The following is a 27,628-nucleotide window of genomic DNA, read 5'->3' as shown; positions in this document are numbered from 1 at the left end:
ACCACGCTAAACCACTTGACTTCACGAGGGGCCAGCCTTGGTCAACCTTGAGAAAATGGTTCCTGTGTTGGTATTGACCCATACTCTGCCTGGTCTCAGTGTCCAGCTTTTAGTCTGGCCCGAAAGAGAACTCTGGTAAGGAACACTGTGGTAACTGTAGGGGGCTGCTGCTTGCCTTAGCCTTCTGCAACAGTGAGGGATTGAATCCGGGACCGTGTGCCTCCGCGACACATTTGGCAGGCTGTTTCAAGTGCTAGTGGGTAGAGACTAGGGATCTGTCTCACATTTCTCTACCAGGCGGAGTCATAGCGCAAGTGAAGGGGGTTGTCTCATTTTTCTAAGCTCTCGACTGGTCCAGCTGTAGGCTCGCAGTGGTGCCTTCCTACCTCTTTTATTTCCTCAGCGGAGGTGGGCATCATGGCACCCAAGTACCTTCTATGGAGCTGTCTCTGCAGGGGCCATTTCCTAGCCAAAAAACACATGGGAGAGGGGGTGTGCAGAGTTCTTGTGACTTCCTTTCACGCCTGGGGAGAAATTCATAAGCACTCCACCTTGCTTTGAAAGATTTTGCTTGATATGAAATCATAATGATGAATATAGGCTACATAGATAATAGTGAATTAGCAAAATGTCATTAATGCCTTTGAACTTAAAGAAGGCTTATATCAAGCACATAACAGATTTTAGAGGGTGCTTTAAAAATTCAGTATTAAACTAAAAAGTGGTTCACTTCAGTGTTGTGGTAACATTATAAAATATGAAAATGTTACTATTCTTCTGCATAGTAATGTCTTTGCTTTTCCTGTCATGGGAGTGACTTGCCAGTCCCATCTGGAATGAAGACATTTATTTGGGTAAAAAGGAAGGAAGAACTCAAAATTAAAGGTGGTTGTTTTGTTTAATTTTGAGTTCTCTTCTGCACCTCCTTTCCTCTCCTTCCCCCACAAACAAAAAGCAAATTGATTGTTTTACTTTTGCATTATTAAAACATTAGTATCACAAGATTTCTTTAACTCCCCCAAACAACATATTAAAAACTCCACAGTAGGGAACATCTCATATAAAGCTGTCCACAGAAATAATTGTATCTGAATTAGTTAGTATACTCTTGTGTATGATACTCTTCTAATTTTTTAGGACAGTCATTTTGGAAACCTAAATATACATCCATTTACAGGAGAGTAAAAAACTAACATGTTAGTGGATACATTTCTTCCAGTTTCTAATTAAAGTTTCTGTATTTGTAGTGCATTAATCCCTCGGATGCTAAATTAAAAGTTGAACATATGAGGGATGTGGCAGAGCTCCTGGCTTGCCTGATGAAGCATGAGAAGCGGGTTTAGAGCCTAGCATGATGTTGAGGGAGTGCTTTCAGTGTTCACAGCAAATGCCCTTGGTTGACAAGGACTTTGAATGACCCTCCCTTTGGTTTTTAATGTTTGCCTCCTTTAGTTTCCTCTGTTTTCTGTACTTTGATAGAGAAATTGGTCTCTGTTCTGAAATGTATGACAAAATGAAAAAGTTTAAACAGAATGGCAGAGAACTATACATTTTTAGTGTGCTAGTGTAAGAAATGACTTGAATGGTTATCTAGTTAGTCCCTAGCTTTCTAGACTTGGTTTTTGTGAACAGCATCACCTTAGTTTTACTGAATGAAGTATTACACGGAATCTTGATATTTGAAAAAGGTGTGATGCTGCTTAGGTGGGATGTGGGGTTGGGCCACAGTTACATTTGCTGAGCATCTGCCCAGGGGGCTCCGGAGTCCTGGATCTCCAGGAAGCATCCTTTGAAACCTCCAGTCCTGTGCAGCCATGGAGGAGCCCCGAGAAGCGATGTCATAGAGCTGGGACTTGGGGCCAGGTTTCCAGGTCCCAGTGTAGTGGGTGTCCTAACACTACTGTAAGTGCTGGCAAGTCTCTTCTTTTCAGAAAGACATAAAGGTGATGAAATGAAGTATTAGAAGAAGCAAAAAAACTGCAAAAAGTGGCAGCTTGAAAAATAAGCTTAGTCAAACACAGTTTCCATCCGGGAAAAATGTGTTTAATTTTAGATTCCTGTTCCTCTCTCCCTGTCCTGCTTGTTTCCTCAGCTTTTCTTTAGTTGAGTACTTTCTGTGTATCTTTGACATACTGGAATACACCAATTTCAGAAAACATCATCTTAGTTTTATTTTACCATACTCTGGAAAGTTCTCTTTTCTGACTCTTTGCCTTATAAGAAAATGCCCCAAACTAAATGGTGGTAGCTTACTTAAAGTATAAAAATTTTCTGTTGCTCTCTTTGTAAATAAGAACTAAATACTTTAAAAATTATTGGTAATTATATTGAATAAATTTGTTCTGTAATTCTTTTAAAATTCAATGAATATGTGAAATTATATAATTTGTTTTGTTCCTAATCTTATTAAATGACTTTAAATTGGAAAAGCACTAAAAAAGGTGTTAATATGTATATGTAAACTCTAATTCCAAGAAAACTAGGGTTCAGTAATTCTCTTTTTTTTTTTAAGATTTGTTTATTTGAGAGAGTGTGTGCATGCACACGCACACACATGCATGCAGGCACATGCCGAGGGGGATGCGCAGAGGGAGAGAGAATCCCAGGCCGACTCCTCGCTGTGCGTGGCTTGATCTCACTACCCTGAGATCATGATCTGAGAAATCAAGAGTTGGACCCTTAACGGACTGAGCCACCCAGGCCCTAGGTTCCATAATATTTTTATCAGTTTCATATTTTCTTAGAAGAAAGTAAAGCTGATAGCCCTTTAAATTCTTTGTGTAAGGAGAATTCTAGAACAAATACAAAGCACTGCTAATTGCCTTATATAATCTGTAATCCTTTTACCCAAGCAGTTTACTGCCAAAATTGATCTCCTTGATGTAGCCCCAGGATATAAACATTTATAGATAGGAAGTATCAGCTTTTGAAGAGAGAGAAAAAACTGTCTTTATCATTTTTAAAGCTTTGCTATTTGGATATAAATATCAAAGAGGTGAGATTGTGATAGAATGAACTTGAAAGGGATAAAAGGTTGGCATCTAGTCATTCAACAAATATTTGAGCACCTGCTATTTTCTGAACAGCTTGGTAGACACCAGTAGTGAAAATAGGATGAGGAAAGATACGGGGGCCAGCCGACCGACCTAAATGGAATGCATAGGCAGAAATAAGGAGCAATGAGAGAATATGTAGGCATATCCTTGAAGAGGTCTGAAAGACCATCCAAAATACAAAATGTTAATTTTCCACTTTGTTTACAGGCATGCATGTAGGGAATACCGGATTCACAAAGAACTGGATCATCCCAGGATAGTTAAGCTGTATGATTACTTTTCACTGGACACTGACTCGTAAGTGCTGTGCCATTTTAGCTTAGCAGTTGATACTGGTCTCTTGCAGTGTGTTGACTACTCATGGATTAGAGTTTCAATCTGGGTGGAGGAAATACCCTCTGAGGGAACCAAGTGCATTTATTTCTGGGCAGATGATCCTGTGTGAATTCGCATTTGGGCCAGCAATACATCTCTTAGCCACAGGATATGTGTAATGGTGTGCTGGTGAATGTTGGACAACCAGCTTGGTGGGGAGGGGATAGGGCTAATTCACAGTATTCAACAGTCTCTGTGATAATGAATTTCTCAACACGTCTGGTTTCACACTACTAACTTAAAAAAAAAATCCCGCTTTGTTGAGATATAATTTAAATACCGTATAGTTCACCCATTTAAAGTATACAATTCAAGGCTTGTAGTATATTCACAGATATGTGCAGTCATCGCCATAGTCATTTTTAGAATATTTTCACTACCTCAGAAAGAAACCCCATATTTTTTGCTGTCACTCCCCTATTCTCCCCCCGCCCTGACTCCAGCCCTAAGCAGCCACTAATTTTTTTTTTTTTTTTGCCTCTATAGATTTCCTATTCTGGACTTTGATATGAATGACTCATAGTATATGGACTTTTATGACTGGCTTCTTTCATTTAACAAGATGTGTTTTCAAGGTTCATCCTTACTGTAGCATGTATCAGTACTTCATTCCTTTTTAGGACCAAATATATTCCATTGTATGACTATACCACCTTTTGTTTGTCCCTTCATCCTATCAGTGGCTTAGTAATTTAACTGTTGGCTCTTGGTAACTGTCACAAGTTGGTGCCAGCTACCTCTGACACGCACCAGTGAGTATGGACTATACAAGAGTCTCTGCCCCAGCTGGACGTTCTGATGAACAGTGATGGATCTTTCAAGGAGGGACCAGCAATGTGATTTTATCATAGAACGGGAATGAAGGTGGCACAAATGAAGGCATAACCCAGTGCCGCCTATGAAATAGAGCCTCACAGGCATGTAGGAGGTTAGAGGTAGGAGGGATCTCAGTTCAGCCTTCCCACTGTATAGATGGAAATTTGTGGACCGGGGAAGTTAAAGGACTTGCTTGAGATCTTTAGTACTCTTAGGCATTGTTGTATTTCATTATCTGGTATAGGTGAGCTCTGTCACCTCTGGGTTTATCCAGGGATTTAGAAATATTTCAGCATTTGGAAACATTTTCTCTGTAGGAGTCTGAGCTGAGTTAGGAGAACATACTGTACGGTCTGGCCAGCAGGTGTTTCTCTTCACCTTGCAGGGTGATTCTAGACGTTTTGGCCTATTCCAGACAGCAGCTGTCTAAGAGATTGCTATGCCGAGAATTGTCCCACGTTTAGAAATGTTTCCAAAAGGGGGAGACCTTAACTCCCTTTGGAAATGTGAAAAATCCCTTCTTCCACCTGCTCAGGGATATACCCTTTCCAGAAGGGTGGTCTTCAAACCTGGCATAGTCAGTGTGTGGTTAGCATGGATGGGGTTCAGATGAATATCTAGGTACAGAACAGGTCTTCATAGGGTGGTCTTACCTTTTTGCTTTGAGTAAATTCCTTGAATACTAAGTAGACTGTCCCCCCCCCCCCCGCCACCACCACCCCTCAAAATGTAAGTACAAAAAACATCTCAAAAATAAATATGACTTGGATTATTTGCAGTTCTGAATTGTGTATACACTTTTAACTGATCTGAGGAATTGACTTGGTTGTCTGCTATTCTTGAATTTATTTTGTTCCTCCTGTGTGTGTATGGTGAATTTTCATCATCATTTTAGAAAATCTTCTGAGAATTGTTTGGGTGTTCAAGTGAGATTTTATTTTAAACTTGCACTTGGGTCAAAGAATACATCGACTAAGCATGAGAGTCTGTGTCGCAGATCAGAGAATCTAAATTTTTGATATTTATCCTCAAATAGGGTGCTAACATGCCCTAGTATGTTTCATAAGAAACATAAGCTGTTCAATTCAGGGATCCCACAGAACTATGTATGTGCACCTTTCATTGCAGTACTTTTTGAAGGCCTCAAATTGCCCAGGGGCCATAGTGCTAGTCCTGAGCCTGTTTGCTCTCAGGTCTGCTCCTCACCCTTCCCCTGCTCTGCATCTTAGGTGAGTTGACCCTTGTCATCTGTTTTACCAGGTCCTGTGTCAGTTGTTGTTCAGCTGGGTTCAGCCACTGCGGAGACAGAGATAGTGGGAGGTAGACACACACACACACCCGCCCCCACTATGATTCCAGTCTCTCTTGGTGACCCTCCATTCTGGCTGCACCATCTCTGTCATCTGGCCCTCTTGGCCTTAGGGTGCTAATGGCTTCCTGTCTAGATGATCTCTGGGGTGCCTCACTGGCCACTTTACCCTCTCAGCTCTTCCATCATCCATGTGATCAGTGCCCTGAGTTAAAACCTCTCTGTTTTAAATACTCAGGTGGTTTTTATTTCCTGACTAGACCCTGAGTGATAACACCCACATTGTCACAGCTTAGGATAGTTTAAAAGGTCTTCATCTCTCAGGAATACTCAACAATTCAGGAAGCCTTTGGTTTATAACTGCCTTGGAAGCTAGACACATGACCCTTAACACTACAAATGGTATGTAGTTTTAAATTTGGGTCTGTATATGTATTGATAAAAGTGGAGGAAAAAACTCATACAGTGTAATAACACATTTGTTAGAACCACAGATACTGTGCTTTTATTTATTTTTTTAAAGATTTTATTCATTTATTTGACAGGGAGAGAGAGAGTACACAAGCAGGGGGAGCAGCAAGCAGAGGGAAGGGATGAAGCGCAGGGGGAAGCAGGCTCCCCACTGAGCAGAGAGCCCAACTCGGGGCTCGATCCTGGGACGCTAGGATCATGACCTGAGCTGAAGGCAGACGTTTAACCGACTGAGCCACCCAGGCATCCCGAGACTGTGCTTTTAGAAGTTCTTTTACACCTTGTATTTAGCAAGGAGAGATTATAGTACAGTATTGTGCCAAATTTCCATGAGATATGACATGAAACCAATTCTTGGGACCTGAGCAAACCCTAGATTCTTGCTGTCAGCACTTGGGGTCATATGAAATGTTTGCATTGAGAATTGTGTACTTGACCACAATATGCTTGTTTAGAACTGGAGCACGGCATGTGTGGGAGACCCTTCTGAAAAGATACCTAGCTTAGGTACATTACAGTTCTTATCTGTATTCGTATAGTCTGGATTTAAGAAGAGGTATGTCATGGGTACACTGTAGCACAACAGATTCTCCTGTGGAGGATGTGAAGGCTCTTCACCAGGGGAGAATGCAGTTTCCTTCCCGTCAGCCACTCAGGTAGCTACGACTGAATAAAGATTAGAACTCTACTTTAAGGAATGAAGAACAGAGCAAGAAGCTAATTACCTGAAGTTTTCACTGGGGCTGGTTTAAGAAGTCTTAATCTGCTTGCACTTTCCCACAGTCAAATGTTGGTTTATTTGTCTTTAGGTTTTGTACAGTATTAGAATACTGTGAGGGAAATGATCTGGACTTCTACCTGAAACAGCACAAATTAATGTCGGAGAAAGAGGCCCGATCCATTATCATGCAGATTGTGAATGCTTTAAAGTACTTAAATGAAATAAAACCTCCCATCATACACTATGACCTCAAACCAGGTATGTCTAACTTTTAGGTGACTGTATTGATGGCTTTTCTCTGATCTTTGGTGAAGTGACTTGTAATTTTACAAAGTTAGAGAATGTGAGGGAGCCTGGAAGCCTAGTAGCGTCTGGCTTTGCCCGGGCAGGTGTGGGAACAGAGTCCTGGCCCCGCAGTGCTGGGCTTGAGAAGGGGAGTTGGATTAAATACTCAGAAGAAACAATGCCCTTGTCTTTAGAGTCAGGGCAGTTCATGATGTCAGCCCGATTTAGAAAGAACTGCTCTGGCAAGCTCAGGTTTGTTTTTTTCCCATTACTCACACTGCGTAGCCGTTCCTCTCCTCCAGGTCTCTTTGATAAGTGTCCCCAAATGAACAGTTATTTTGCAGGTACACCTCCCGTTTCATTAAATCCCAATAGTTTTTCATCTTTTTGTATGGTTACTGTGTAAACTTCAGTAGACCTTAGCGAACAGTAGAGGGCAGTTAAACTTCTTACCTCTGTTTTTGTTGTCCTCATCGTGGGCTGTTTTTCCAGAAGTCTGTGTATGTTCTGTGTAGGTAGCTGGCACCAGCTTGGCTGGGGTGTTTGGAAGATGGTTCCCACTTACTGCCTGGTGGGCACAGTTGTTAACTCTGCTTTCCTCTCCTGGTAGCTACATATTAAATCTCACTATTTACTATTCTTTAATGTTCTAGTACAGTTCAAATGACTAAAAAATTCATTACAACAAAGTGATTTTTTAAAACAATGGCCATTGTGTGATTGGGTTTCCACTGCTGAATCCAGTACATTTTCCTGGTGTAGGAGCTGTAGGTGGCACTGTGGTTCTAGCTTTGATTCCCTTGTATATTTTTGGGTTTTCGGGGGTTTTGTTTTGTTTCTTTTTTTTTTTTTTTTGTCCTGAAACAACTGTTCTAAACAGGGTGGTTGAGAGATCGTTACTGAAAGTTCAGATGAAACTTTCCCACCATTTTAACCAACTGTCCAAGTGATATTTTACTTTGGCAAGTTACTGTTTTTTTCCCACTGCTCATAGTGGTGGTTTTGGCACATCTAGCAGGTGATTCTTGGAAAATGGAAGTTTGCAGCCAGACACTGAGGACTCTCCTCCAGCATCCAGAGTCCAGATCATTTTATTCCAGGAATTTAGATGTTTGCTATTATGTGCAAGAGTTTGAGTTCAGTTGTCCCCTTCTTGTCTGTTATTACCTTGAACTTTTCTCTTAATTAGTAAGTCTTTTTATTCATGAAGGTTTTCATCTTTTTAGGTAATATTCTTTTAGTAAATGGTACAGCATGTGGAGAGATAAAAATCACAGATTTTGGTCTTTCCAAGATCATGGATGATGATAGCTACAATTCCGTGGATGGCATGGAGCTAACGTCACAAGGTGCTGGTACTTACTGGTAGGTATTTGGGAGATCTGCCAGGTTGGCTGGTGCAGATAAGGCTGTGCTGTACTGAAATATTGGTAATTGATAATATCTACATCCTGTCTTAGGCAGAAATGCTGTAAACCGAAGTAGACTTTCCTCCCCAAATATTAGTCTTTCTGGCAGTTTGACCCTTTGTATTTAATTAATTTTTCTTTCCTTTTTTGGAAACCATTGAGAGAGGTTGTCTACGGCCAGGCATTGGAGTTGTGTGTTTCTTCCCGGGGCCTGCCCTATGGAGTAGGAAGAGGGTGAGATCGCTCATGTGTATTTAAAGAATGGCCCTAAATTATTTTCAGTACAAATGCAGCTCTCTCTCTTTTCCCAAGAGAGGGGGAGAGAGGGAGAGAAAGAGAGAGAATCTTAAGCAGCTCCATACCCTGAGCGGAGCCTGATGCGGGGCTCAGTCCCATAATCCTGAGCTCACGACCTGAAATCAAGAGTTGGGCACTTAACCGACTGAGCCGCCAGGTGCCCCATTTCAGGTATCTTCCTATGCATTAATAGGATGAGGGATCCATCTCTAGAGTTGCCTGAGGATGGTGGACTGTCGGCAACTAAGGAGTTGTGAAAGACCAATATGTAAAGTAACCACAGCATCCCTGGAAATCTAAACAGGAAAAAAGTAGTTTGCCAGGAAAATTACCCGTCTCCTCAGCCATGCTCTAAACGGTTTTGGGCCACGTATCTTCCATCTGTTGTCACTCATCTCCCTGCAACCACCGTGCCCCAGCTATAGCTCTGTGACCTCTCTTAGAGGTCTGTGACTTCTGCCTAGTATTCCTTTCGACAGCGAGAACCATAAAAGATACCTGCAGCCCAAGCATTTAACTTTGTGATTGTAAAGGCGTCTTAACAGAGCTTCCTTTTCACTTCTGAGGTGGTAACACAAAGCTACATATTGGACATGTGATTCCAACATGGAGAAAGCCTCCAGCAGCACTGAGGGAGGGGTTATACATGCTGTTAAACCCCAGGGTCTGTTGGTTAGTCTCTTATCTTTGAGACTGGAGGGCCCTGGGCTTTAGCAGAATGGTGACTGCCTGGGAATGAGGGTGTGGGTTGGAAGCAGATGGAGAAGGGGAAGTTCCTTCACAAGCCACAAGATGAGCTCTGTTCTCATCGGTCTTATCATATGTAAGGTATGTATGTTAGAGAAACCATCACATCCTGAGAGAAACACCATGTGCACAAAATTTCTACTTTTCATTGCTCCTTATTTTTTGTGGCGATGGTACCTATAGTGAAAATCAGTCTCTAAATTAAAACTTTGAGATTCTAGGTTTAAAATAGAAGCTACATTTACAGTGTTTATTTACTATGGTGGTTATTGTGGGTTAGTGTTCCTGTCTCTAAATGATACAAAAATATCTGTTGTTGGAAATTCTGGAAACAGGTCTATACCTCTGCTATATAAATTCACTAGAATTTAGATTTTAGCTTTTTTTTTTGTAGTTCTTTTTAAAAAGTGAAGCCTTTTGATGTTTAAATTAGTTTTCTCATTGCCACCTATTGCTATATTTGCTAAGCTATTAAAAATTTAGTATTTGAAATTTAAACAAAAATTATGTTTGGGATTTGCTTCAAAGTAATGTTTGGTGGGGGAGGGGCACATGAACAAAGATTGGCCGCATGTTGATACTGAAACTGGGTGATGGTTACTTGGGTGTTCATTTTACTGTTCTTTCTACTTCAGATTATATTTGAAGATGGGTTTCATAATAAAAGGTGAGGTAGAGAGGGAGGCTACTGAGAAAATTTAATTCCATGGGTTCCTATGAAGGTTTACAGAGAGTCTCCATGTTGGTAGAAGCATTGTCATAATCACCCTCCTCATGTGTCATCCTCTTGTGACATCCGCAGAGATATATACAGGATGGGAAAACAACAAAGTCTAGGTGACTGTTTGCAATGTTTTGGTTGCTGCAGTATTTGGTAGAATTCTTCTACATTGAATACTACTATTAAGATTTTATTTTTAAGTAATCTCTACACCCAACATGGGAATCGAATGCACTCCCCTGAGATCAAGAGTCACGTGCTGTGTGACGCCTGGGTGGCTCAGTTGGTTAAGCGGCCTACTCTTCATCTCAGCTCAGGTCTTGATCTCAGGGATGTGAGTTCAAGCCCCACATCAGGCTCCACACTTAAAAAAAAAAAAAGTCGCATGCTCCACCGCCTGAGCCATCAGGCACCCTGAATACTACCAAATAAATGACCTGTAGGCTAGACCTTGAGAATCTTCCCCATGACAATTTTATCATGATGGAATATGCAACTTGTCTTTTAAACACAATTTAGTGCAATGTCATAGAACTGTCTTTTCTCTCCTGGAGTCCTCGATAGGGAATTAGAGCACTTACTTTTTCAGTTATTATTTGGATGAAGAACTAGTTTATTTCTCCATTTATACGTGGGAAAACTGAGACCTAGAAGTGACTTTCCAGATTTGTACTGGTATCCAGTGGCAATGTCTTTTTTTTTTTTTTTTTAATCAATGTCTTTTGTACTCTGAATATTTGGGTAAATTATTACTCAGCATTTGGATAAGTTCAACAATTTCTGTCCTTCCCTAACACCTCCACAAAAGAGTTGTAAATGCATTAAAATGATCATTTTGGAATCAGGTTTCTATTTTTTATTTATCCAACATCATATTTAAATTATGTATGTTGAAGAATCAAGAACCATGAAAAGTCAGGTTCAGGGAGGTTTTAGGGGCATTTGGGAGAGCTGTTCTTTTTATTCTTTTTCCTGTATTTTTATTTCTTTGCTTTTTTTCCCTCTTCATAAGTTCAGTGTGTGTTTTGGCTAACAGTTTTCATTGTGAAACAATAATGTAGGTCAGTGGTCTTAATCATCCCAAAATGTCTGTTAAAAATAATAAATAAGAAACAACATGAGACTAAACTTCTTTCAAAAAAGAAAAAAGCCCATCATCAAATATTTTCTGCCTCTCAACTTTTGTGGCCCCCTTCAAGTTGTAAGTTTAGATTTTTATACCAGAAGCACAGCAGGGTCTAAAATAAAGAATTTTTTCACAGAATTGATTTTACCAGCATGAAATCTGTAGAAATCAATCTGTTATCTTCAGAATGCTGTCTTCCAGCTGCGCCATGGCTAAGACCCCAGGCAATGAGTGGAAGCATATTTGTTGGGTTTCCTAAATGCAAAGAGGCCTTTACCTTCCACACCATACAATTTGGTGTGGTTGGCTGCCCAGCTAGTCTTTTTCAGAGGCCAGGGGTGGGTGGGGAGGGAAGGAATTCAGATGAGGATTGAGTTGTGCTAACTACTAGTTTGTTTGGCTTTTTCTCCCCTACTTGTTAGACTTCCAGTAAGCCCCTGATCATCCTTCGAGTGGGAAATGTAAAATACCTTTGATAATTTGGACTGTAATATCACCATTTATTATAGGTTGTAGGTACTCCCAGTCTAGAGTTTGCAAAGAGGCTACTTTAAGAAGGCAGACAGCTGGTCCTCTTCAGAGATTTATACGGGGTCCTGAATTCATTTGGACTTTGAAGATAGTTATTTTAGAGAGTCATCTTTCTTAGCCAACATGAAAGCAAACCCACACCACTTCGAGTTCTATTTGGATGTTTGTTGCTGCAGCTCATAAAAGGGAATGTGCTTCTTTTGTGTTGTCCCTCCTTTTTGGAACTTGTTGAATGACACTTATATTAGGGCACAACCCTGGGAAAGGATGCTGGGGTGGGTGAAGCAGGGACTAGGGAGAATATTTGCTCCTCTCAGTGAATTGAGAAGTGTATTTTAAGGCTTTTAGGACATGACTCCCTCCTTAAGTTAGAGTGTCTTCTCACTGACTTTCCCCAGCTCGGCCCAGTTGCTTTTTTGGCAAAATTTCAGTTAAAATTCCGATACTTTTATTTCCCGCATGGTCTCCTACTTTGCCTTTTTATACATGTCCTAGATTTATACAGTCATTTTTCTAAGAATTTTTATTTTCCTTTTGTCCCAGGTATTTACCACCAGAGTGTTTTGTGGTTGGGAAAGAGCCACCAAAGATCTCAAATAAAGTTGACGTCTGGTCAGTGGGTGTGATCTTCTACCAGTGTCTTTATGGAAGGAAGGTAAGGAAGAAGGTCAGATGTGGTCCACGGCTTGACGTCTGTCTTGGGCTGCATGTACACACTGGCATGGTGTCGATTATTCTCTTGGAATTAATCATTTGGTTATACAGAATGGAATCCTGAAAGTTGTGGTTTGAAGAAAATACAGACAATAATAAAAGCTTTATGCATAAGCAGAACTTTTCAACCCTAGAGTACTTAATGAATTCCACTGGGCTATTGAAAACATGCGTTTTTGCTGTTTTCAGTTAGATCCAGGGTATGTTTTGTTTCTGATAATATATACAAGGAATTATATGAAATAGTTTATTTAAAGTATACAGTCATTCCAGGAGCCATTCTTTTTTTTTTTTTTTTTTAATATTAGTCTCGCCGACGCATGTGATTTTATTTGTTTGTTTGCTTATTTATTTATTTGACAGAGACACAGCAAGAGAGGGAACACAAGCAGGGGGAGTGGGAGAGGGGGAAGCAGGCTTCCCACAGAGTAGGGAGCCCGGGGCTCGATCCCAGAACCCTGGGATCATGACCTGAGCCAAAGGCAGACGCTTAACGACTGAGCCACCCAGGCACCCCTCCAGGAGCCATTCTTTAAGGTCCCAAGAACTGAAACTTGAAATATCTACAGGGTTCTTTATTCCCAGCCATCCCATTAGTTAAAGCTATTATTAATAAAAGCATGCTTTCTATTTTCTGTACTAGGGAGATGTAGTGTTAGAAAGTATTCACTGTTACCTCTGGATCAAGGTGATAGATCATTTGGACACATAATAACCTAGGTAGTAAACTGTACCTAATGAATTTTCACATTTGTGTTTTCCTTATGAGTCTACTACCTTATAAATAAACATACTACTAGGATCCAGTGCGTGTATACTAAAACTTTTGCTGTCAGTGTGTTATAAATAATTGAAGTTTGTCGGTGGTCCCGACAGTGTAGGTTGTGGTTATAAGCCATTTGGGAGTTCTGCATCTTCCTCGGATTCTTAATATTTTTATTACAATCCCTAGACCAAGCTCTTCGTTCCGATTTCAGCTTCCTCTTTAACTTCTCCCTGGTCTTTGTTTATCTTACCTCTCTAAAGGTAACTATAGAACCAGCCATAGGGGTTAATTATTATTATTTTTAAGTAATCCCTGCACTCAGTATGGGGCTCGAACGCACAACCCTGAGATGTAGTTGCGTGCTCTACTGACTGAGCCAGGGAGGCGCCCCCGGAGTTGTTAATTATTACTTAGTACTCTGATAATGTGGAAGTGCTGCTGATAATGTTGGTAGGGGTTATGTATAAGCACTGTAGAGATGACACTAGGCTTGAACTTATATTTTAAGACTTTATTAGAAAATTGGGGTTCCTGGGTGGCACAGTCCGTTAAGCATCTGATTCTTGATTTTGGCTCAGGTCATGATCTCAGGGTCATGAGATGGATCCCCCCCCCCCCAATCAGGCTCTTCGCTCAGTGAGGAATCTGCTGAAGATTCCCCACCCCGCACCCCCGCACGCTCTCTCTCAAATAAATAAAACCTTGGGGGGGGGGGCAAAAGAAAAGAAAACGGCACATTGGGGTACAGATGAAGCTGTTAAATAGCCTCAGCCCTCCCATCCCCCCCCTCGGTTTGTACTTACTCCTTCTCTTTTACTTCCTTTTCCATCTCTTTTTACCTGTGTCTTGGGTCTGCCAGTGGCACGTGTTATGTATTACTTATGCCTACAGGTATCACTCAAGGGAGAAGAGGTTGCTGGTTCCTTCTGGAATGTTCTTTTTCTTGGCTGTAAGCAAAGCTGAACAGAGGTGTCATGATATGACAGATGCTGCTTCCCGTCCCAGTTATGCCTTAACCTTGATGTTGTCCTGTGAGCATGTTATTAAGTTCTGAGCCTTTCTACCCCTCACCTATAAAAAGAGAGCGAGGAGATCATCTCCAGAGTTCTTTCTAGCAGTTCTCACTGAGGCATGTTTTCTTTCCCTTCCCTATGGTTTTGAATTGTGTTCTCTTTAATTTTAACCAGAGGCCCACCTTTCTTTTGTTTTTGTATGATAGCCTTTTGGCCACAACCAGTCCCAGCAAGACATTCTACAAGAAAATACTATTCTTAAAGCTACTGAAGTGCAGTTCCCGCCAAAGCCAGTGGTAACACCAGAAGCAAAGGTAAGTTGTGACCAGCAGGAAATGACTGTATTACTTCTCTGGGTAATAGTGGATGGATTATCAGTATAAAAGTCAGGAGTCATTCAAAACCTCTTCCTTCTGAATGTGTTCGCCCCTCTCCTCCTACAATAACTGCTTCGGGTGCCTGGTGAGAACTAGGCCCTGTCAGGGTGGCAGAGAGGGAATAATGGCGAGTGTGTAGCAGTGAACTACAGATGGGGTCCCTGCCTGTCAGGAGTTTCTGTTCCAGCAGGTGAGACAAGCAATAACTAGCAACAGATCCATCTCAGATGGTAAAAAATAAATGCAGGTAAGAAGATGGAGGGGCAGGAACTCCTTTTTTGATGGCCTGGTCAGGGACGGCCTCAGTGGTGAAGTGACCAATGAGCAGTCTTGAGTGATGTGAAGGTGGGAGCCATGTGTAGATTTGGAAGACGAATAGTCCAAGCAGAGAAGTGCGTGCAGCTGAGATGTAAGTGCAAGCTTAGCAGATCCGCAGAGCAGGCAGAGCGGAGGAGAGGGTGGTCAGTGGGAGAGGCAGCCGGACAGATGGGAAACACTCGAAGGTTTTACTCAGGGCAGCTCTGTGATCTGATCCCTGTTTCAAAAGCCTGCCCTGGCGGCTGTGTGGAAAGAAAAGTCAAGGTGGAATTATTTGACCAGTAATTATGCTATCCAACTCGAGGTAACCCATTTAACTCCTGTTTCATATCTCACTAAGAAAGGTTCGTTTTTAAAGGCCAAGGATTATTAAGTTTATTTCTGTGAGTTTGTTTTTATCTTCCAAATACTTTAATCAGGCAGCTACCTCTAGGTGTGTTTGATTTTGGAAAAGCAGGATTGTTGCTCTACTTTCGGTTTTTATTAATTAAACATGGAAAAAAATCATTACATCTTGTTCTAGGTGTTTTGTGTGTTTAACAGACTTTGTTAGACTATATTTTTATTTTTTTTTAAAGATTGGTTTTTCTTTTTTTTTCTTCTTCTAAGATTTTATTTATTTATTTGACAGAGACACAGCGAGAGAGGGAACACAAGTGAGGGAGAGGGAGAGGGAGAAGCAGGCTTCCCGCCGAGCAGGGAGCCCGATGCAGGGCTTGATCCCAGGACCCCAGGATCATGACCTGAGCCTAAGGCAGACGCTTATCGACTGAGCCACCCAGGCGCCCCTAGACTATATTTTTTAGAGCAGTTTTAGACTCCTGGCAACATTGAGCAGAAAATAAGAGAGTTTCCATGTATTCCCTGTCCCTGTACATGCACAGCCTCCTGCACCAGAGTGGGACATTTGTTATAATCGATGGACCTACATTGCGACATTATCATCATCCAAATGTAAAGTATGGCCTGAAGGTGATAATGACATTTTAGATTTTTAAAAATCAATGTATTTATTTAAATAATTACAAGACTCTGATTAAATAGAACTGTCTGGTTAAAAAATAGGAAAAGATAGATCATCGTTTAAGGGCCCTTGTGATAAGAATTGTACAAACTGAGCCTGTGTAGCCCTTCATACCTAGCACAAAGGAAACGTCCATGTTGGTAGTAAATTAGGATTCTGAATGAAACCCAACTCAACAGTATGATTCTATGTCTGCAGTACTCTTGGGGAGACAAGTCCTGTTCAGGTTTTCCTTTACTACTTAGGTGTGTGCCTGATCATTGCAAGGAAGAACGAGATACACAGGGGAAGTGTTTACCAATCTGTGACACACTGTAGTGTTAGTAAGTGTGGGTCTCCTCACCCTGCCTGTGGTAGTGGCTTGTCATCGCAGTTTTCACTTCGTCAGGAAGTAGAAAGTTCACGTGAGGCCATGGTTTGTACACGCAGGACCGTGAAGATAGACGTGTCCGGGTAAACCAGCCAAGGCAGAGAGGGACTGGTTTTTGTGTTGGTCTTTGTGCTCTGGGGACAGAGGTATTTAGAGGTCGGGTCATGCCCCATTGCCCCTCAGGAATGGCTTGGCCATGTCCTTCGGGGAAGTAGTCCGTGGCCAGAGAGAGGTGCGGCTGCCCATGCGTCTCCTTGCCTGGTCCAGTCTGGGTGTGCCCGGGGATTTCTGGGAAGGGCCCTGAGCCCCTTCTCTGTAGAAGACGTTTGCTCTGGGGCTGGGCCCTGAGCCCCTTCTCTGTAGAAGACGTTTGCTCTGGGGCTGGGCCCTGGCAGCTGCTACAGAGCCTCAGGGTTCCCTCTGGGGGCACCAGGGTGATCTGCCTCAGGCTTCTTCAAGAACCTTTCCTTTCAGGCATTTATTCGACGATGCTTAGCCTACCGAAAGGAGGACCGCATTGATGTCCAGCAGCTGGCCTGTGACCCCTACTTGCTGCCTCACATCCGAAAGTCGGTCTCCACGAGTAGCCCTGCTGGAGCTGCTATTGCATCGACCTCGGGGGCGTCCAATAACAGTTCTTCGAATTGAGACCCACTCCTAGGCCGCGAACTGTTCAGCACACACAAAGTGGACAAATGGCATTCAGCAGCGGGTTTGGGACATAGCGAATCCGAATGGATCTCATGAAACCTGTACCAGGTGCTTTTATTTTCTTGCTTTTTTCCCATCCATAGAGCATGACAGCATCGATTCTCATTGAGGAGAAACCTTGGGCAGCTCTGGCCAGGCCTCGTAGGAAAAGGCCCCGCCCGAGGTTCCGGCGTCAACGGCCACTGCATGTGGCTGCTCTGAGTGAGGAAAAAATTAAAAAGAAAAACTGGTTCCATGTACTGTGAACTTGAAAACATGCAGACTCAGGGGGGGTCCCTGATGCAGTGCTTCAGATGAAGAATGTGGACTTGAAAATACAGACTGGGCTAGTCCAGTGTCTATATTTAAACTTGTTCTTTTCTTTTAATAAAGTTTAGGTAACATCTCCTGAAAAGCTTGTAGCACAAAAGGCTCAGCTGGGGATGGTGTTTGACTTCGGAGGAAAAAAGTTGCTATTGCCCGTTAAAGGCACTAGAGTTAGTGTTTTATCCCTAAATAATTTCAATTTTTAAAAACATGCAGCTTCCCTCCCTCCCCCTTTTTTATTTTTGAAAGAATACATTTGGTCATAAAGTGAAACCCGTATTAGCAAGTACGTGGCAATGTTCATTCCAGTCAGATGCAGCTTTCTCCTCCGTCTGGTCTCCTGTTTGCAATCGCTTCCCTCATCTCAGCAGGGAAGGTGTCAAGTGGGAGGACCGAGGTGTGTGGGGCTTTGCCGTCGGACAAAGAACGAGGTTAGAAGCCCGCAGCTTGGAGTCTCTAGGTTTTCAACTCTTTCTTCACAATTTGAACACTTGACGGTTGTCCCTTTTAATTTATTTGAAGTGCTATTTTTTTAAATAAAGGTTCATCTGTCCATGCAGTCCTCTTGGATTCTCTGAATGCAGTAACTATCCAAAAACTGTTCCAGAGGTAGGCAGAAAATGGGCCGGGGAGCCAAATGCTCTAGGGATCGGGGGGTCCTCCCCGTGGTCTCTGTGTGCTTGCTAAACGGTGTACCTTTCTTGTAACCACGATATTAAAACTTGATCAGCGCATAAGCTTTGCTCTGTTAGATCTTTTGGCAGGAAACAACCTCCAGCCCTCTACATTTTGTGGGTGTGTGCTGGTGTGTGTCTGTGTGTGCATGTGCACACACGCTTTGTCTAACTCACTTCAATAGATTGATCAAGTGAAGTTAAAAAAAAATCCCAGGGGGATAGGTATTTCGAATATGAACATTCTTTTGGAACTCTTTTTTTTCCCCCCCTTACATTTGGTTGTTTCTGAGATGTGTGATCAACTGAAGACGGAGCTGAAATGGGAGATGCGTGGCCCCACTGTGCCCTTGAAGCAGCAGAGCACTCGACAGTAGAGAGGGGAGGAGGCCAGAGCCTGAGCATGTGGTAGCCAGCTTGGAATGTTACTGACATATGTGGCAAGAGGGCTGAGCCAGAAATATTTAAAGATGCAGCATCCAGGCATGTGTGTCCCCTGGGCAGGGGGAGGGAAGTCAGGAAGGCTAGAGAGCTCTCACAGAACTCAGAGTCTTTCTTTCACATGTGAAACGTGTCACCGGGGACACTTGCTGGCACCTGTGTTGGTTTTGTGCCCCGCCCTGCTCCCCTCGGTGCCAGGTGCTCTTAGGGAAAGATGGAGTTGGATCCCAGTTGGAGAGACGATGGTGGGGAGGTACCGTCTTGCGGAACTCTGAATGGAAGGAAGTCAGCCCGGGAGCCCTCGGCGCGCCCAGCTTTCCAAGTTGTTACAGATAAATTTTTTCTTCCAGATTTCCATTTTATCGCAGGTGTTTATACACGTGTTAACACGTGACATACGTGTGTATGTATGTGTGTGGTACCTTTTTCTAACCATGACTTTCAGGCTAGTAAGCAGAGTCCCTATGGGTCTCAAAGGTTGAGCGCCCTGGAAGGATGGTGTGTGGCATGCGTGAAGAGATGGAGGAGTCGAGACTGACTCAGAGTATTAAGTTCTATTCCTTGTTTTCTCTCCTCATTCAGTGATCTTGCAAGACCTTCCCCCCCCCCCCCCAGCTTTTCTTTTTTTTAAGGTTGAAAGAATGCTGCATCTTTAAGCCTTCCCTCTAACTTCCTGCCTCCTCCCCCTGGGCTTGTAAGTGGAGCTGCAGGACTTTGTTGATCTACCTTTTCTGCCCTCCTAAAGAAGGGATGCCCTCTCTCCTTGCTTCCCTTGGGTCTAGGACCTCGTTGGAGCTGACTGGACTTAAGGCTTGAATCTGGGCAAGGCCTCTTTCCACTACATGGACTAGCCCCAGAGAACATGCAGAATGCTGACTTTTTCTAGATTTTTAAGTAGCCAGTGAAATCACTAAGTGGGTTTCTTCCATGACATATTTTGTTAATATGGGTTTCACTTTTTCCAAGGATAATCCCTTATTGCCACAATTGATTTACTTTAAACAATGACAAAAAATGTGTATTAATTTGTAATTAAACCCAGCCAGACTGTTTTCGACTTTCCCAACTTGGGGTGGGGGGGCGGGGAGGATATTAAAATAAGTTTTAAGAAGTGAATCTCCTAGCCTCTTGATTTTACTCTAGTTCTTCAGCTTCTGACAGGGCTCTGAGCATCTAGGGGGCGGGTAGGTAGGGAAATCCTGCTGCTGAGTCCCAGCGGACACTGCAGGCATGTTGGCAACGTGCCGATTCATACAACACCTTTTGTAGCTCCGATGTGCTGATAACTAATGCTTGGTGGGAAGACAGCAGTGAGCAGGATAGGGAGGGCCCAGCCGTCGGCTCACAGTCCAGGGGTGAAGGCTCTGGGCCCCAGGAAGGGAAGGGAAGGAATTGGGCTCCGACTTCTCCATCCGAAGATGGGCGGCTTTACCTGGAGACTTGATCTTGAGAGCCCATGTGTACCCCATTTCTGTGGCTGACCCAGGCACACCTGCACACTGCCTTACGAGGGTTTGCTGCCCGCCTTCCTCTAGCGCTGTGAGAACAGGTTTTCCTTCAGCTGAGAAGATGAGCAGACAAGGAGCTCATGTGTTTCTTAATTTAGAAAGTAATTCTCTTTAAAAGTAGTCATCTCCTAGAATCCTAGAGCTAGAAGTAAGCATCGGGTCCAGCTCCTCGCTTCTGAGAAGGTGAAGTTTACAACTAGCTTGACCCACCTTGGTGAGTTCTGCTTTCTGAGAATCTCTGCCCCTCCCCCCTCCCACTTAATCATCATTCTACTTGCCCAAGCTAGCTCTGTCTGTAATTAAAATCAGCCCCAGGGTAAGTGAGGGAGAGACATGGAACACACACTAGTTGAGGTATGGGGAGTCTCTGCTTCCTAAAATTAACTGTTCTGCTGTCATTTCTTAAGGCAGAATCACCTGGAGGTTAAGAGCCTGGGCTTTAGAAGTGGGTCTGATTCAGATCCTACCTCTGCAAGCTTCAGGAATAGCTCCTTGCATGGCTGCAAGGAGTGGAAATAGTAGGTATAATAAAGTGCCTCGCACGCGAGAGGGGAGACAAAAAGTGTGCTTTACAGAAAGATCACGAGATTCAGTAAGTAGGACGGTTGGGCCTGGACCTCCCCGCACCCGCCCAAGTGTGCTGGTGGCGATTCAGAGTCTTTCTACTTGCCAGGTGGTCAGGAGATCCTTTGGCCTGGGGGAAGTGATGCAGACCTCTCAGGAGCCTTCCCCTTTGACTTGAGATTCCCTATCAACCTTTGTCCTGTGAGGTCAGCGGTCTCCTCTTACCCGGATCCACGACTGCTTCTGGCTGAATCTGAGAGGAGCGTCTTATAGGCCAGTGGAGCTCCCAGGCCTGGGGCATCAGCATCACCTGGAACCTGTTAGAAATTCACGTTCTCAGCGCCCCCTCCCCCAGTCCGTCTCCCAGGCGGCTAGACCCCTGAGCGTCACAAGTCAGCTGCTGCAATAAGGGTGGGGCAGTTGGAGGGTGTGGCCATAGGGCCTTGTCTAAAACTTAGCGAGCTGAAAACAGAGGAGTCGGTTTTATTTTCTGTTAGAGATAAAAATCTATCTTAAGCTCTGGCCTGTCCTAGGACCAGTGTCATGTGTACGTTCCTGTATGGGGAGCCTCAGGAGTGCCCGTACAACAGATCCCTTATACTGGTGCCTTGGGACCTAACAATACATTCAATAGTCATTCACTCCTTTGGGCAAAGCTTCTCACCCTTGACCTTCTTTAAAATACATTATCAACTCACCGGTACCTTATTGTGAATTGACTTAGCACTTTTTTTTTTTTTTTTTTTTTAACCTGAAGGGTCCAGGGCTGCAGGAGAGAGCTGCGACCTGGGTCTGACCTGGGTGGGCTTGGGAATACAGCCAGGCACTCTGAGTCAGGGGTGAGGGGAGCCTGGGACTGAGCTCTTCGGAAGGGGTGAGGGTAGAGAGAGCGGAGGGATTGCAGGGAGAGGACGGTTAAGGAGGGAGTGGTGAGGGGCTCTGGCTGCTGTGGAGCTCTGCGGGTGGGTTGGGGGAACCTGCCAGAGGCGGGGACCTGGTGGGGGTAGGGAATACAAGAGCCCTTTTGTGCTGGGGTTGCACAGCAGGGGCCTGAGACAGGCTGGAGTCAGCAGAGAGAGGGTGTGTGTGTGTGTGTGTGTGTGTGTGTGTGTGTGTGTGTGTGTGTGTGTGTGTGTGTGTGTGTGTGTGTGTGTGTGTGTCATGGGCAGGAGTGTGTGTGTGTGTGTGTGTGGTGTGTGTGTGTGTCATGGGCAGGAGTGTGTGTGTGTGTGTGTCATGGGCAGGAGTGTGTGTGTGTGTGTCATGGGCAGGAGTGTGTGTGTGTGTGGTGTGTGTGTGTCATGGGCAGGAGTGTGTGTGTGTGTGGTGTGTGTGTGTGTGTGTGTCATGGGCAGGAGTGTGTGTGTGTGTGTGTGTGGTGTGTGTGTGTCATGGGCAGGAGTGTGTGTGTGTGTGTGTGTGTGTGTCATGGGCAGGAGTGTGTGTGTGTGTGTGTGTGGTGTGTGTGTGTGTCATGGGCAGGAGTGTGTGTGTGTGTGTGTGTGTGTGTGTCATGGGCAGGAGACCCCCATGGGAAGGGGTCAGAACGGCGGCGTGTGTTTCATGGGCAGGAGACCCCATGGGAAGGGGTCAGAACGGCGGCTGGTCTAGAGGGAAGTGCTTAGCTAGAGAACTGGGGGTAACCCCAGCCCTCAGTAGCCTCCGGACACCTGCAGTTGGGGGGCACCGGGCGCAGTGTCAGAGTGAAGGGAAGGGCTCTAACACTGGTGCTTTGTAGGGAAGTTTCGGCTGTGTTGCTTCACCGCCTCGGGGTAGACAAGGTAGGAGTATCTCACTGATTCTGCAGATGAGGAAACAGTCCCAGAGAGATTTGGTAACTGGTAATAGGTGGAGCAGGATTGAATGGGGAGGGACTACAAGCTTGAAAATTTTGTGGAGTCTCTGAGTGCAGTCCTTGGGCAGCCTGCTGTGGGTGAGGCTGCGCCTTGGTTCCCAGTTGGAAGCTATCTTGCAGTAGTCTAGGGCTCTGCTCTCCCAGACTCCCTCACAGCCAGCCTTAGAAGTCTAGAGACCCAGCGGGAGACCCAGCTGGCTTGGGCCGCAGCCCTGCCTCTGCAGTCCTGGGCCAGGACTGAACTTAGGTAGGGAAGTGGGGGCATGGCTTCACAGAACAGTCATTCCTCAGCTCCCCTGCACAGTCTGATCGTGCCGTCTTCTTTACAGGTGAGGAAATGAAAGTCCTGCCCTACCCCAGCCCTGGCCAACTCTGTCTTCCTGTCCCTCAGTGTCCTAATGGACAGGCAGGAATGGCCCCCTCTACCTTGGCCGCCTCAAGTTGCTATAAGGCTTGGAGGGTTGGGAAAAGTGAAGTTGTTTTTGGCAACTGAAAAAAGTAAAAGGCAGAGGGTGTTGCTAGATGCTGCCTCCATGTCACAGGTCCCCCAATAAGGGCCTTGGCCTATTCTAGAAGGAACCTGTTCTAGAGCCAGGCCTGAACCCTTCAGCCTGGCTCTGGACTCTGAGAGAAGAGCAGCCACTGGGAAACATGGGAAGGAAGGTCTTTCCCTACAAATTAATTTCAGGAGCCATTGGTTCTTTACATCTACAGACTCTTTCAGAGCCCTGCTCACAACGTTAACACTAACCTGGCTCCTCTTCTCCACATTAACTAGACAGAACTGTATCCAGAACAAGGTAACAGGAGAGCCCCAAGTGCGGACTGTGTTTGAGGTCGTAACTCTGAACATGCTGCGTGGTTAGTGGTTAGGCTGGATGCTCACGCTCTGAGCTACGATCGCCGGTTCTGTAAACTTCACCTACTGAAAACACAGGGAGCCTTCTCTTTAGAATATGCTGGGCTAGGTGCTGTGGCAAGGAAAAAGGTACATCAGACTCGGCTCCTGCTTTAAGGAAGGTTATAATTGAGAAGCTAAATGTAATAAATGAAAGCTGGGAGCTGCTAAATTCTGTAAGAGCAAGATGGGGTCTCTGAGGAGTTGGGAAATGAAGCTGAGATGGGCTTTAGAAGCTGGCAGAATTAAAGAGAATGAGAAGGGTTGGGGGTTTGCCACACAGGGTCCTTCACACTTTCTGGGCTCTCCCATAGAGCATGTTTGCCCCTCCAACACCTCTCCCCCCACCCCCATGCTCTCTCACACCTCCAGGCCTTTGCAAATACTGTTCACTTGCCTTGGCCGTCTGACCCTCTTTGAAAACTCAGCTCAGGTGTCCCCTGCAGCCTGCCTGTCTCTGGACTGTCACCTCACTTTGTACACATCTCCCTTATCTCTTGCCTCATCACATGTCTGTGCTCATTTGGCATCATGAGAACCGGCCCCTCAGTGAGCCTGGGGCCTGTTGAAAGAACAAGTAGTTTGGTCTGTTGAAGCATGGGTCCCAGGAGGGGAAGGGGTAGGGCTGCACTGGTGGTGGTGAGGGACCTCAGATGTGAGACCCTAGGAGGAATTTGGGGCCGGTCCGGGAGTGAGCAGATCAGAGCTGGGCAGGGGCAGCCGGGGAGCCTATGTAGCCAGCCAGACACCCCAAATATTCTTGTTTAATTTGTTTGATGGCAACCCACAGTAAGAAACCCTTAACATCTCAACCCAGTACATATTTCACAGAATAGAAGTTAGCTCATGTGCAATATACTCTGATATTTTCTGTTTAATTTCATTTTTAAAATGCTGGTCACCACCCATTGGAGCCCCAGTCCCCTTATTGCTATGTCACTTGGGGCTCTGGAAGTTCGGGCTATCCTCTTGGAGCTGGGGTGGGATGGTGGGTCAGCTGGATGCAGCCGCCTGGCTTCTTTTCTGGTCAGCGGCTCTCTTCCACCAGGGCCTTGGGTGGAAAGGATGTTTTGGGGAGGTTCCATGTCTGCAAAGCCACCTCACCCCTGTTCTGCCTCCGGGTCAGAATCAGCGAAAGCCACAGAGGCTGTTGGCTGGGACTGGGCCCCGTCTTGCTTTTGGAGGGTCGAGTCTGACACTAGAGAAAACCTCTGCCTGTCCTTCCTGAGTTGCGGAGAGGGAGTCAGGGACCAGGAAACAGCATCAGATGCCATCTTGAAGAGGGAGATGCGGAAGCCAGAGCCCTGGACCGGGGTAGGCCTCACTGGCTCAGCCCCACCCTCAGTGCAAGGCTAGGCTCAGAGGAACTGCACCTTCAGGTTGGGAGTGGCCCCTGAGAGCAGACAGGAAGATGTGGCATCCTTCTCTCCATGGCTCTGGCACCAGCCGGGTAAGGCAGCAGAGGGTTCTGGGAACTATATCCCATCCAATTGCAGCTGGTTCTTCAGTGCTGGCCCCACTTCCTTGTGGTCCCTCAGTCCCACCTCTGCTCCTCTCTGGACCCCCTTGGCCAGCTTGCTCCTGACCTGCTAAAGCCTCCCAAGTCAAGACCGGAGCCAGCAAGGATCCTAGAGACATTGGATTTGTGGCCTGGGCTGCAGCCCACAACCTGGACTCGGCCCAGTCCTGAGCTCGCCTGCTCTGAGCTTACTCCAAGGCCCTGCTGACGGCCGCGGGCCTTCCGTGGCAACCCCTCCACCCGGGAGTCCACAGCTCCTGGCGAGGGAGTCTGCACAGCCTGCTTCTCTGGAGGGGGAGGGGTCGTGCGGTGATTGTCTCTGACCCCTCAAGAAAGGAAGGGCTGGGACTTGGAGTCCCTTTAAAGGAACAGTCTCTTCTGATACAGGTGTTGGCCTGAAAGCAAGTGGATTCAAACTCAGTGGCACTCCGGGGAGCAGGGGGGCCCTCCTCGATGTTCTCCAACAGAAGGAGCCAGACCTTGAACCTTGGGTCTGTCTGAATCCCATCCTGCCTTCTTCCTTCCCTCTTCAGCCCATTCCCTTCTGAGATCTTCCATGCTGCGGACAAGCGGGTAGCTTGTCTTAAAGGACTCAAAGGGTGGATTGCCCGAGTGGAGACCCAAGAGTTTGAGCTGCGGGCGGAACCCAGGGAGAGGGGAGAGGTGGTGGGAACAGAGGTCGGCCCCTGGCTTGGAAAGGCTCAGGGTGAGGAGAATCTCATATGCCCCTATGGGCTCACACCCCGTTCTCTAGGTCAGGACTGACCACACCTTCCTATCCTCCTATCCTCCACGCCCATCCAGTTGCATTCTTCTCTTGTGTTCTCCTTTCGTAAGTTTCCGTTGTAGGCCTGGCCTGCTGGGGGTATCCACAGCCTCCCCCACCCCGGGTACCCTCCAGCTGCAGAGTCTGCTGAGCCCCAGAATCGGGGAAGAGAAGACTAAAGCAAGAGGAGCCTGAAGCACAGTGAGTAATGACACCAAAACGTGCACACCCTGGGGCTCCAGGCCTCCGAAGGGAAGTGACTTGCTCCAGGGATACGTAGTGAGAAATGACAATGGGAATTCCAGTCCAGCTGCAGCCCCCAGGCCTGGACTCATCCCATCACTCCATGCTTGGCCGTTTATAGGCATGCATTTATGAGCCGGCCTGAGTAAGCACTGAGCTGCTTCTACCTGGATTGGTTACACCCCAGAATACCAATTTTGTATATAATTTAATATGAGATGTTCAGACAGGGAGGAAGGTTGTATTCTCGCCGGCAAAGGAAAGCACCCAGTGTTGCAGTCCTGATCAAACTTGACGTGTGCAGCTCTCATGGACAGTCGGGTACTGGGCAAGTAGAGGGGCAGGCAGGCTGGGGGGATAAGAAGTAAGGGAGACACCCTGATGTTCAAGTGGCAAAGGAAGGTGGGAAGCAGGGAGGGGATGAACAGTCCCTGAGCATTTTTATCCAGGGGCTGTGCCATCCCTTTATACGTAACATTTAATTCTCAGAACAAGGTAGGAGTTGTTGCCCTAAACCGGTTGTGATGAACTCAGCAAACCCACAGTGCCTCTTGCTGGCTAACAGGGTCTGAAGGAGAGCCATTCCTCAGTATCGACTCTACCACAGCAGCTACCAGCCTGGCAAAACTCTCCCGGACCAGGTCACAGATTGTACCAGTTCCCGGCACCTAGCCCAATGCCTGGCACATAGTAATGTAATGGCTGTTCAGCTGAGCTTTAACAGGAATGGTGAGGAAGCTGTAGGCACAGAGGACACTAGCCCCTCTGTGGAAGTAGATGAGGGCCTGGTTGCTAGTGAAGGGTCCTTCCGAAAGCCCCAGCCCTTTCAGTACACTCACCACTCCCGCAGGCTGGGACCATGTCCCCTTGACAGCTGCTGGTGTGCAGGATCTTTAAGCACTGGGGGATGATTTGATTCTCCAGGGAGAATGGCCCAGACATGGCCCAGCTCTCTGCCCTGCGAACTCAAGATCTAAGACAGATGGTGGGCCGCAGATGTGGGCCCTGACACGCTGGAGCAGGAAGTCTCACGCTCAGCAGAGACTAGAATAGGGCCTCAGAGACTTGGACAGACATCTGTCCCTGAGAGTGCAACGCACTCGCGCTTCTCAGCCCGAGGGGCCATCGGAATATGGCCAAAATTGGGTCAGATTTTCCCCACTACATAAAACTCTTCTAGGGCGGGCGCCTGGGTGGCTCAGTTGGTTAAGCGACTGCCTTCGGCTCAGGTCATGATCCTGGAGTCCGAGGATCAAGTCCCCCATCGGGCTCCCTGCTCAGCGGGGAGTCTGCTGCTCCCTCTGACCCTCTTTCCTCTCGTGTTCTCTATCTCTCATTCTCTCTCAAATAAATAAATAAATAATTTAAAAAAAAAAAAACTCTTCTAGGGATATGAGTGTGTGTTCATCTTGGTTTCCCCAGCAGCTAGCACAGGGCTAGGCATCAGTGGTTGCTGAGTGGGTGAACGAAGAAATGAGAGAGCACCTCCTGTGTACTGGGGGCTCTGTGTGTACTGTGTAAACCGCACAGTAGTGGACTCTGGACCCACGTGACTCACTGGTGATGTCAGGTAGTTGGCTTCTGCCCTGTTGGTGGGACGAAATGGTGGGGAAGGGAGATCCAATCCTGTTTCGGAAACCTGGAGGGCTCCTTGGGTATCTTGCCTGAGTTCCCTTTCGGAGGAAAGGGGGCCCCTT

General features: G+C 45.7%; 1 protein-coding gene across 3 annotated transcripts in view; it reads left to right on the top strand.

Annotated features, from left to right (window-relative positions):
• TLK2 (tousled like kinase 2) overlaps window positions 1-18,022 on the top strand; it is a 115,107-nt gene extending 97,085 nt beyond the window's left edge. For all 3 annotated transcript variants that reach the window (XM_028087430.2, XM_028087431.2, XM_028087434.1), the window contains 6 exons: window positions 3,264-3,353; window positions 6,837-7,006; window positions 8,260-8,398; window positions 12,408-12,519; window positions 14,564-14,671; window positions 16,921-18,022. In XM_028087430.2, coding sequence (XP_027943231.1) covers window positions 3,264-3,353; window positions 6,837-7,006; window positions 8,260-8,398; window positions 12,408-12,519; window positions 14,564-14,671; window positions 16,921-17,094 — 793 coding nt within the window. In that variant the 3' untranslated portion in view covers window positions 17,095-18,022. The remainder of the gene's footprint in view (window positions 1-3,263; window positions 3,354-6,836; window positions 7,007-8,259; window positions 8,399-12,407; window positions 12,520-14,563; window positions 14,672-16,920) is intronic.
• Window positions 18,023-27,628: the final 9,606 nt, after the last annotated feature.

The sequence above is a fragment of the Eumetopias jubatus genome, unplaced genomic scaffold (assembly GCF_037043125.1).
Source record: "Eumetopias jubatus isolate StellerSeaLion01/CBP00866 unplaced genomic scaffold, mEumJub1_p1.0 scaffold_10, whole genome shotgun sequence".
Taxonomy (NCBI): domain Eukaryota; kingdom Metazoa; phylum Chordata; class Mammalia; order Carnivora; family Otariidae; genus Eumetopias; species Eumetopias jubatus.
The sequence above is the reverse complement of the archived record's forward strand: the minus strand, read 5'-3'. Positions and strand labels throughout refer to the sequence as shown.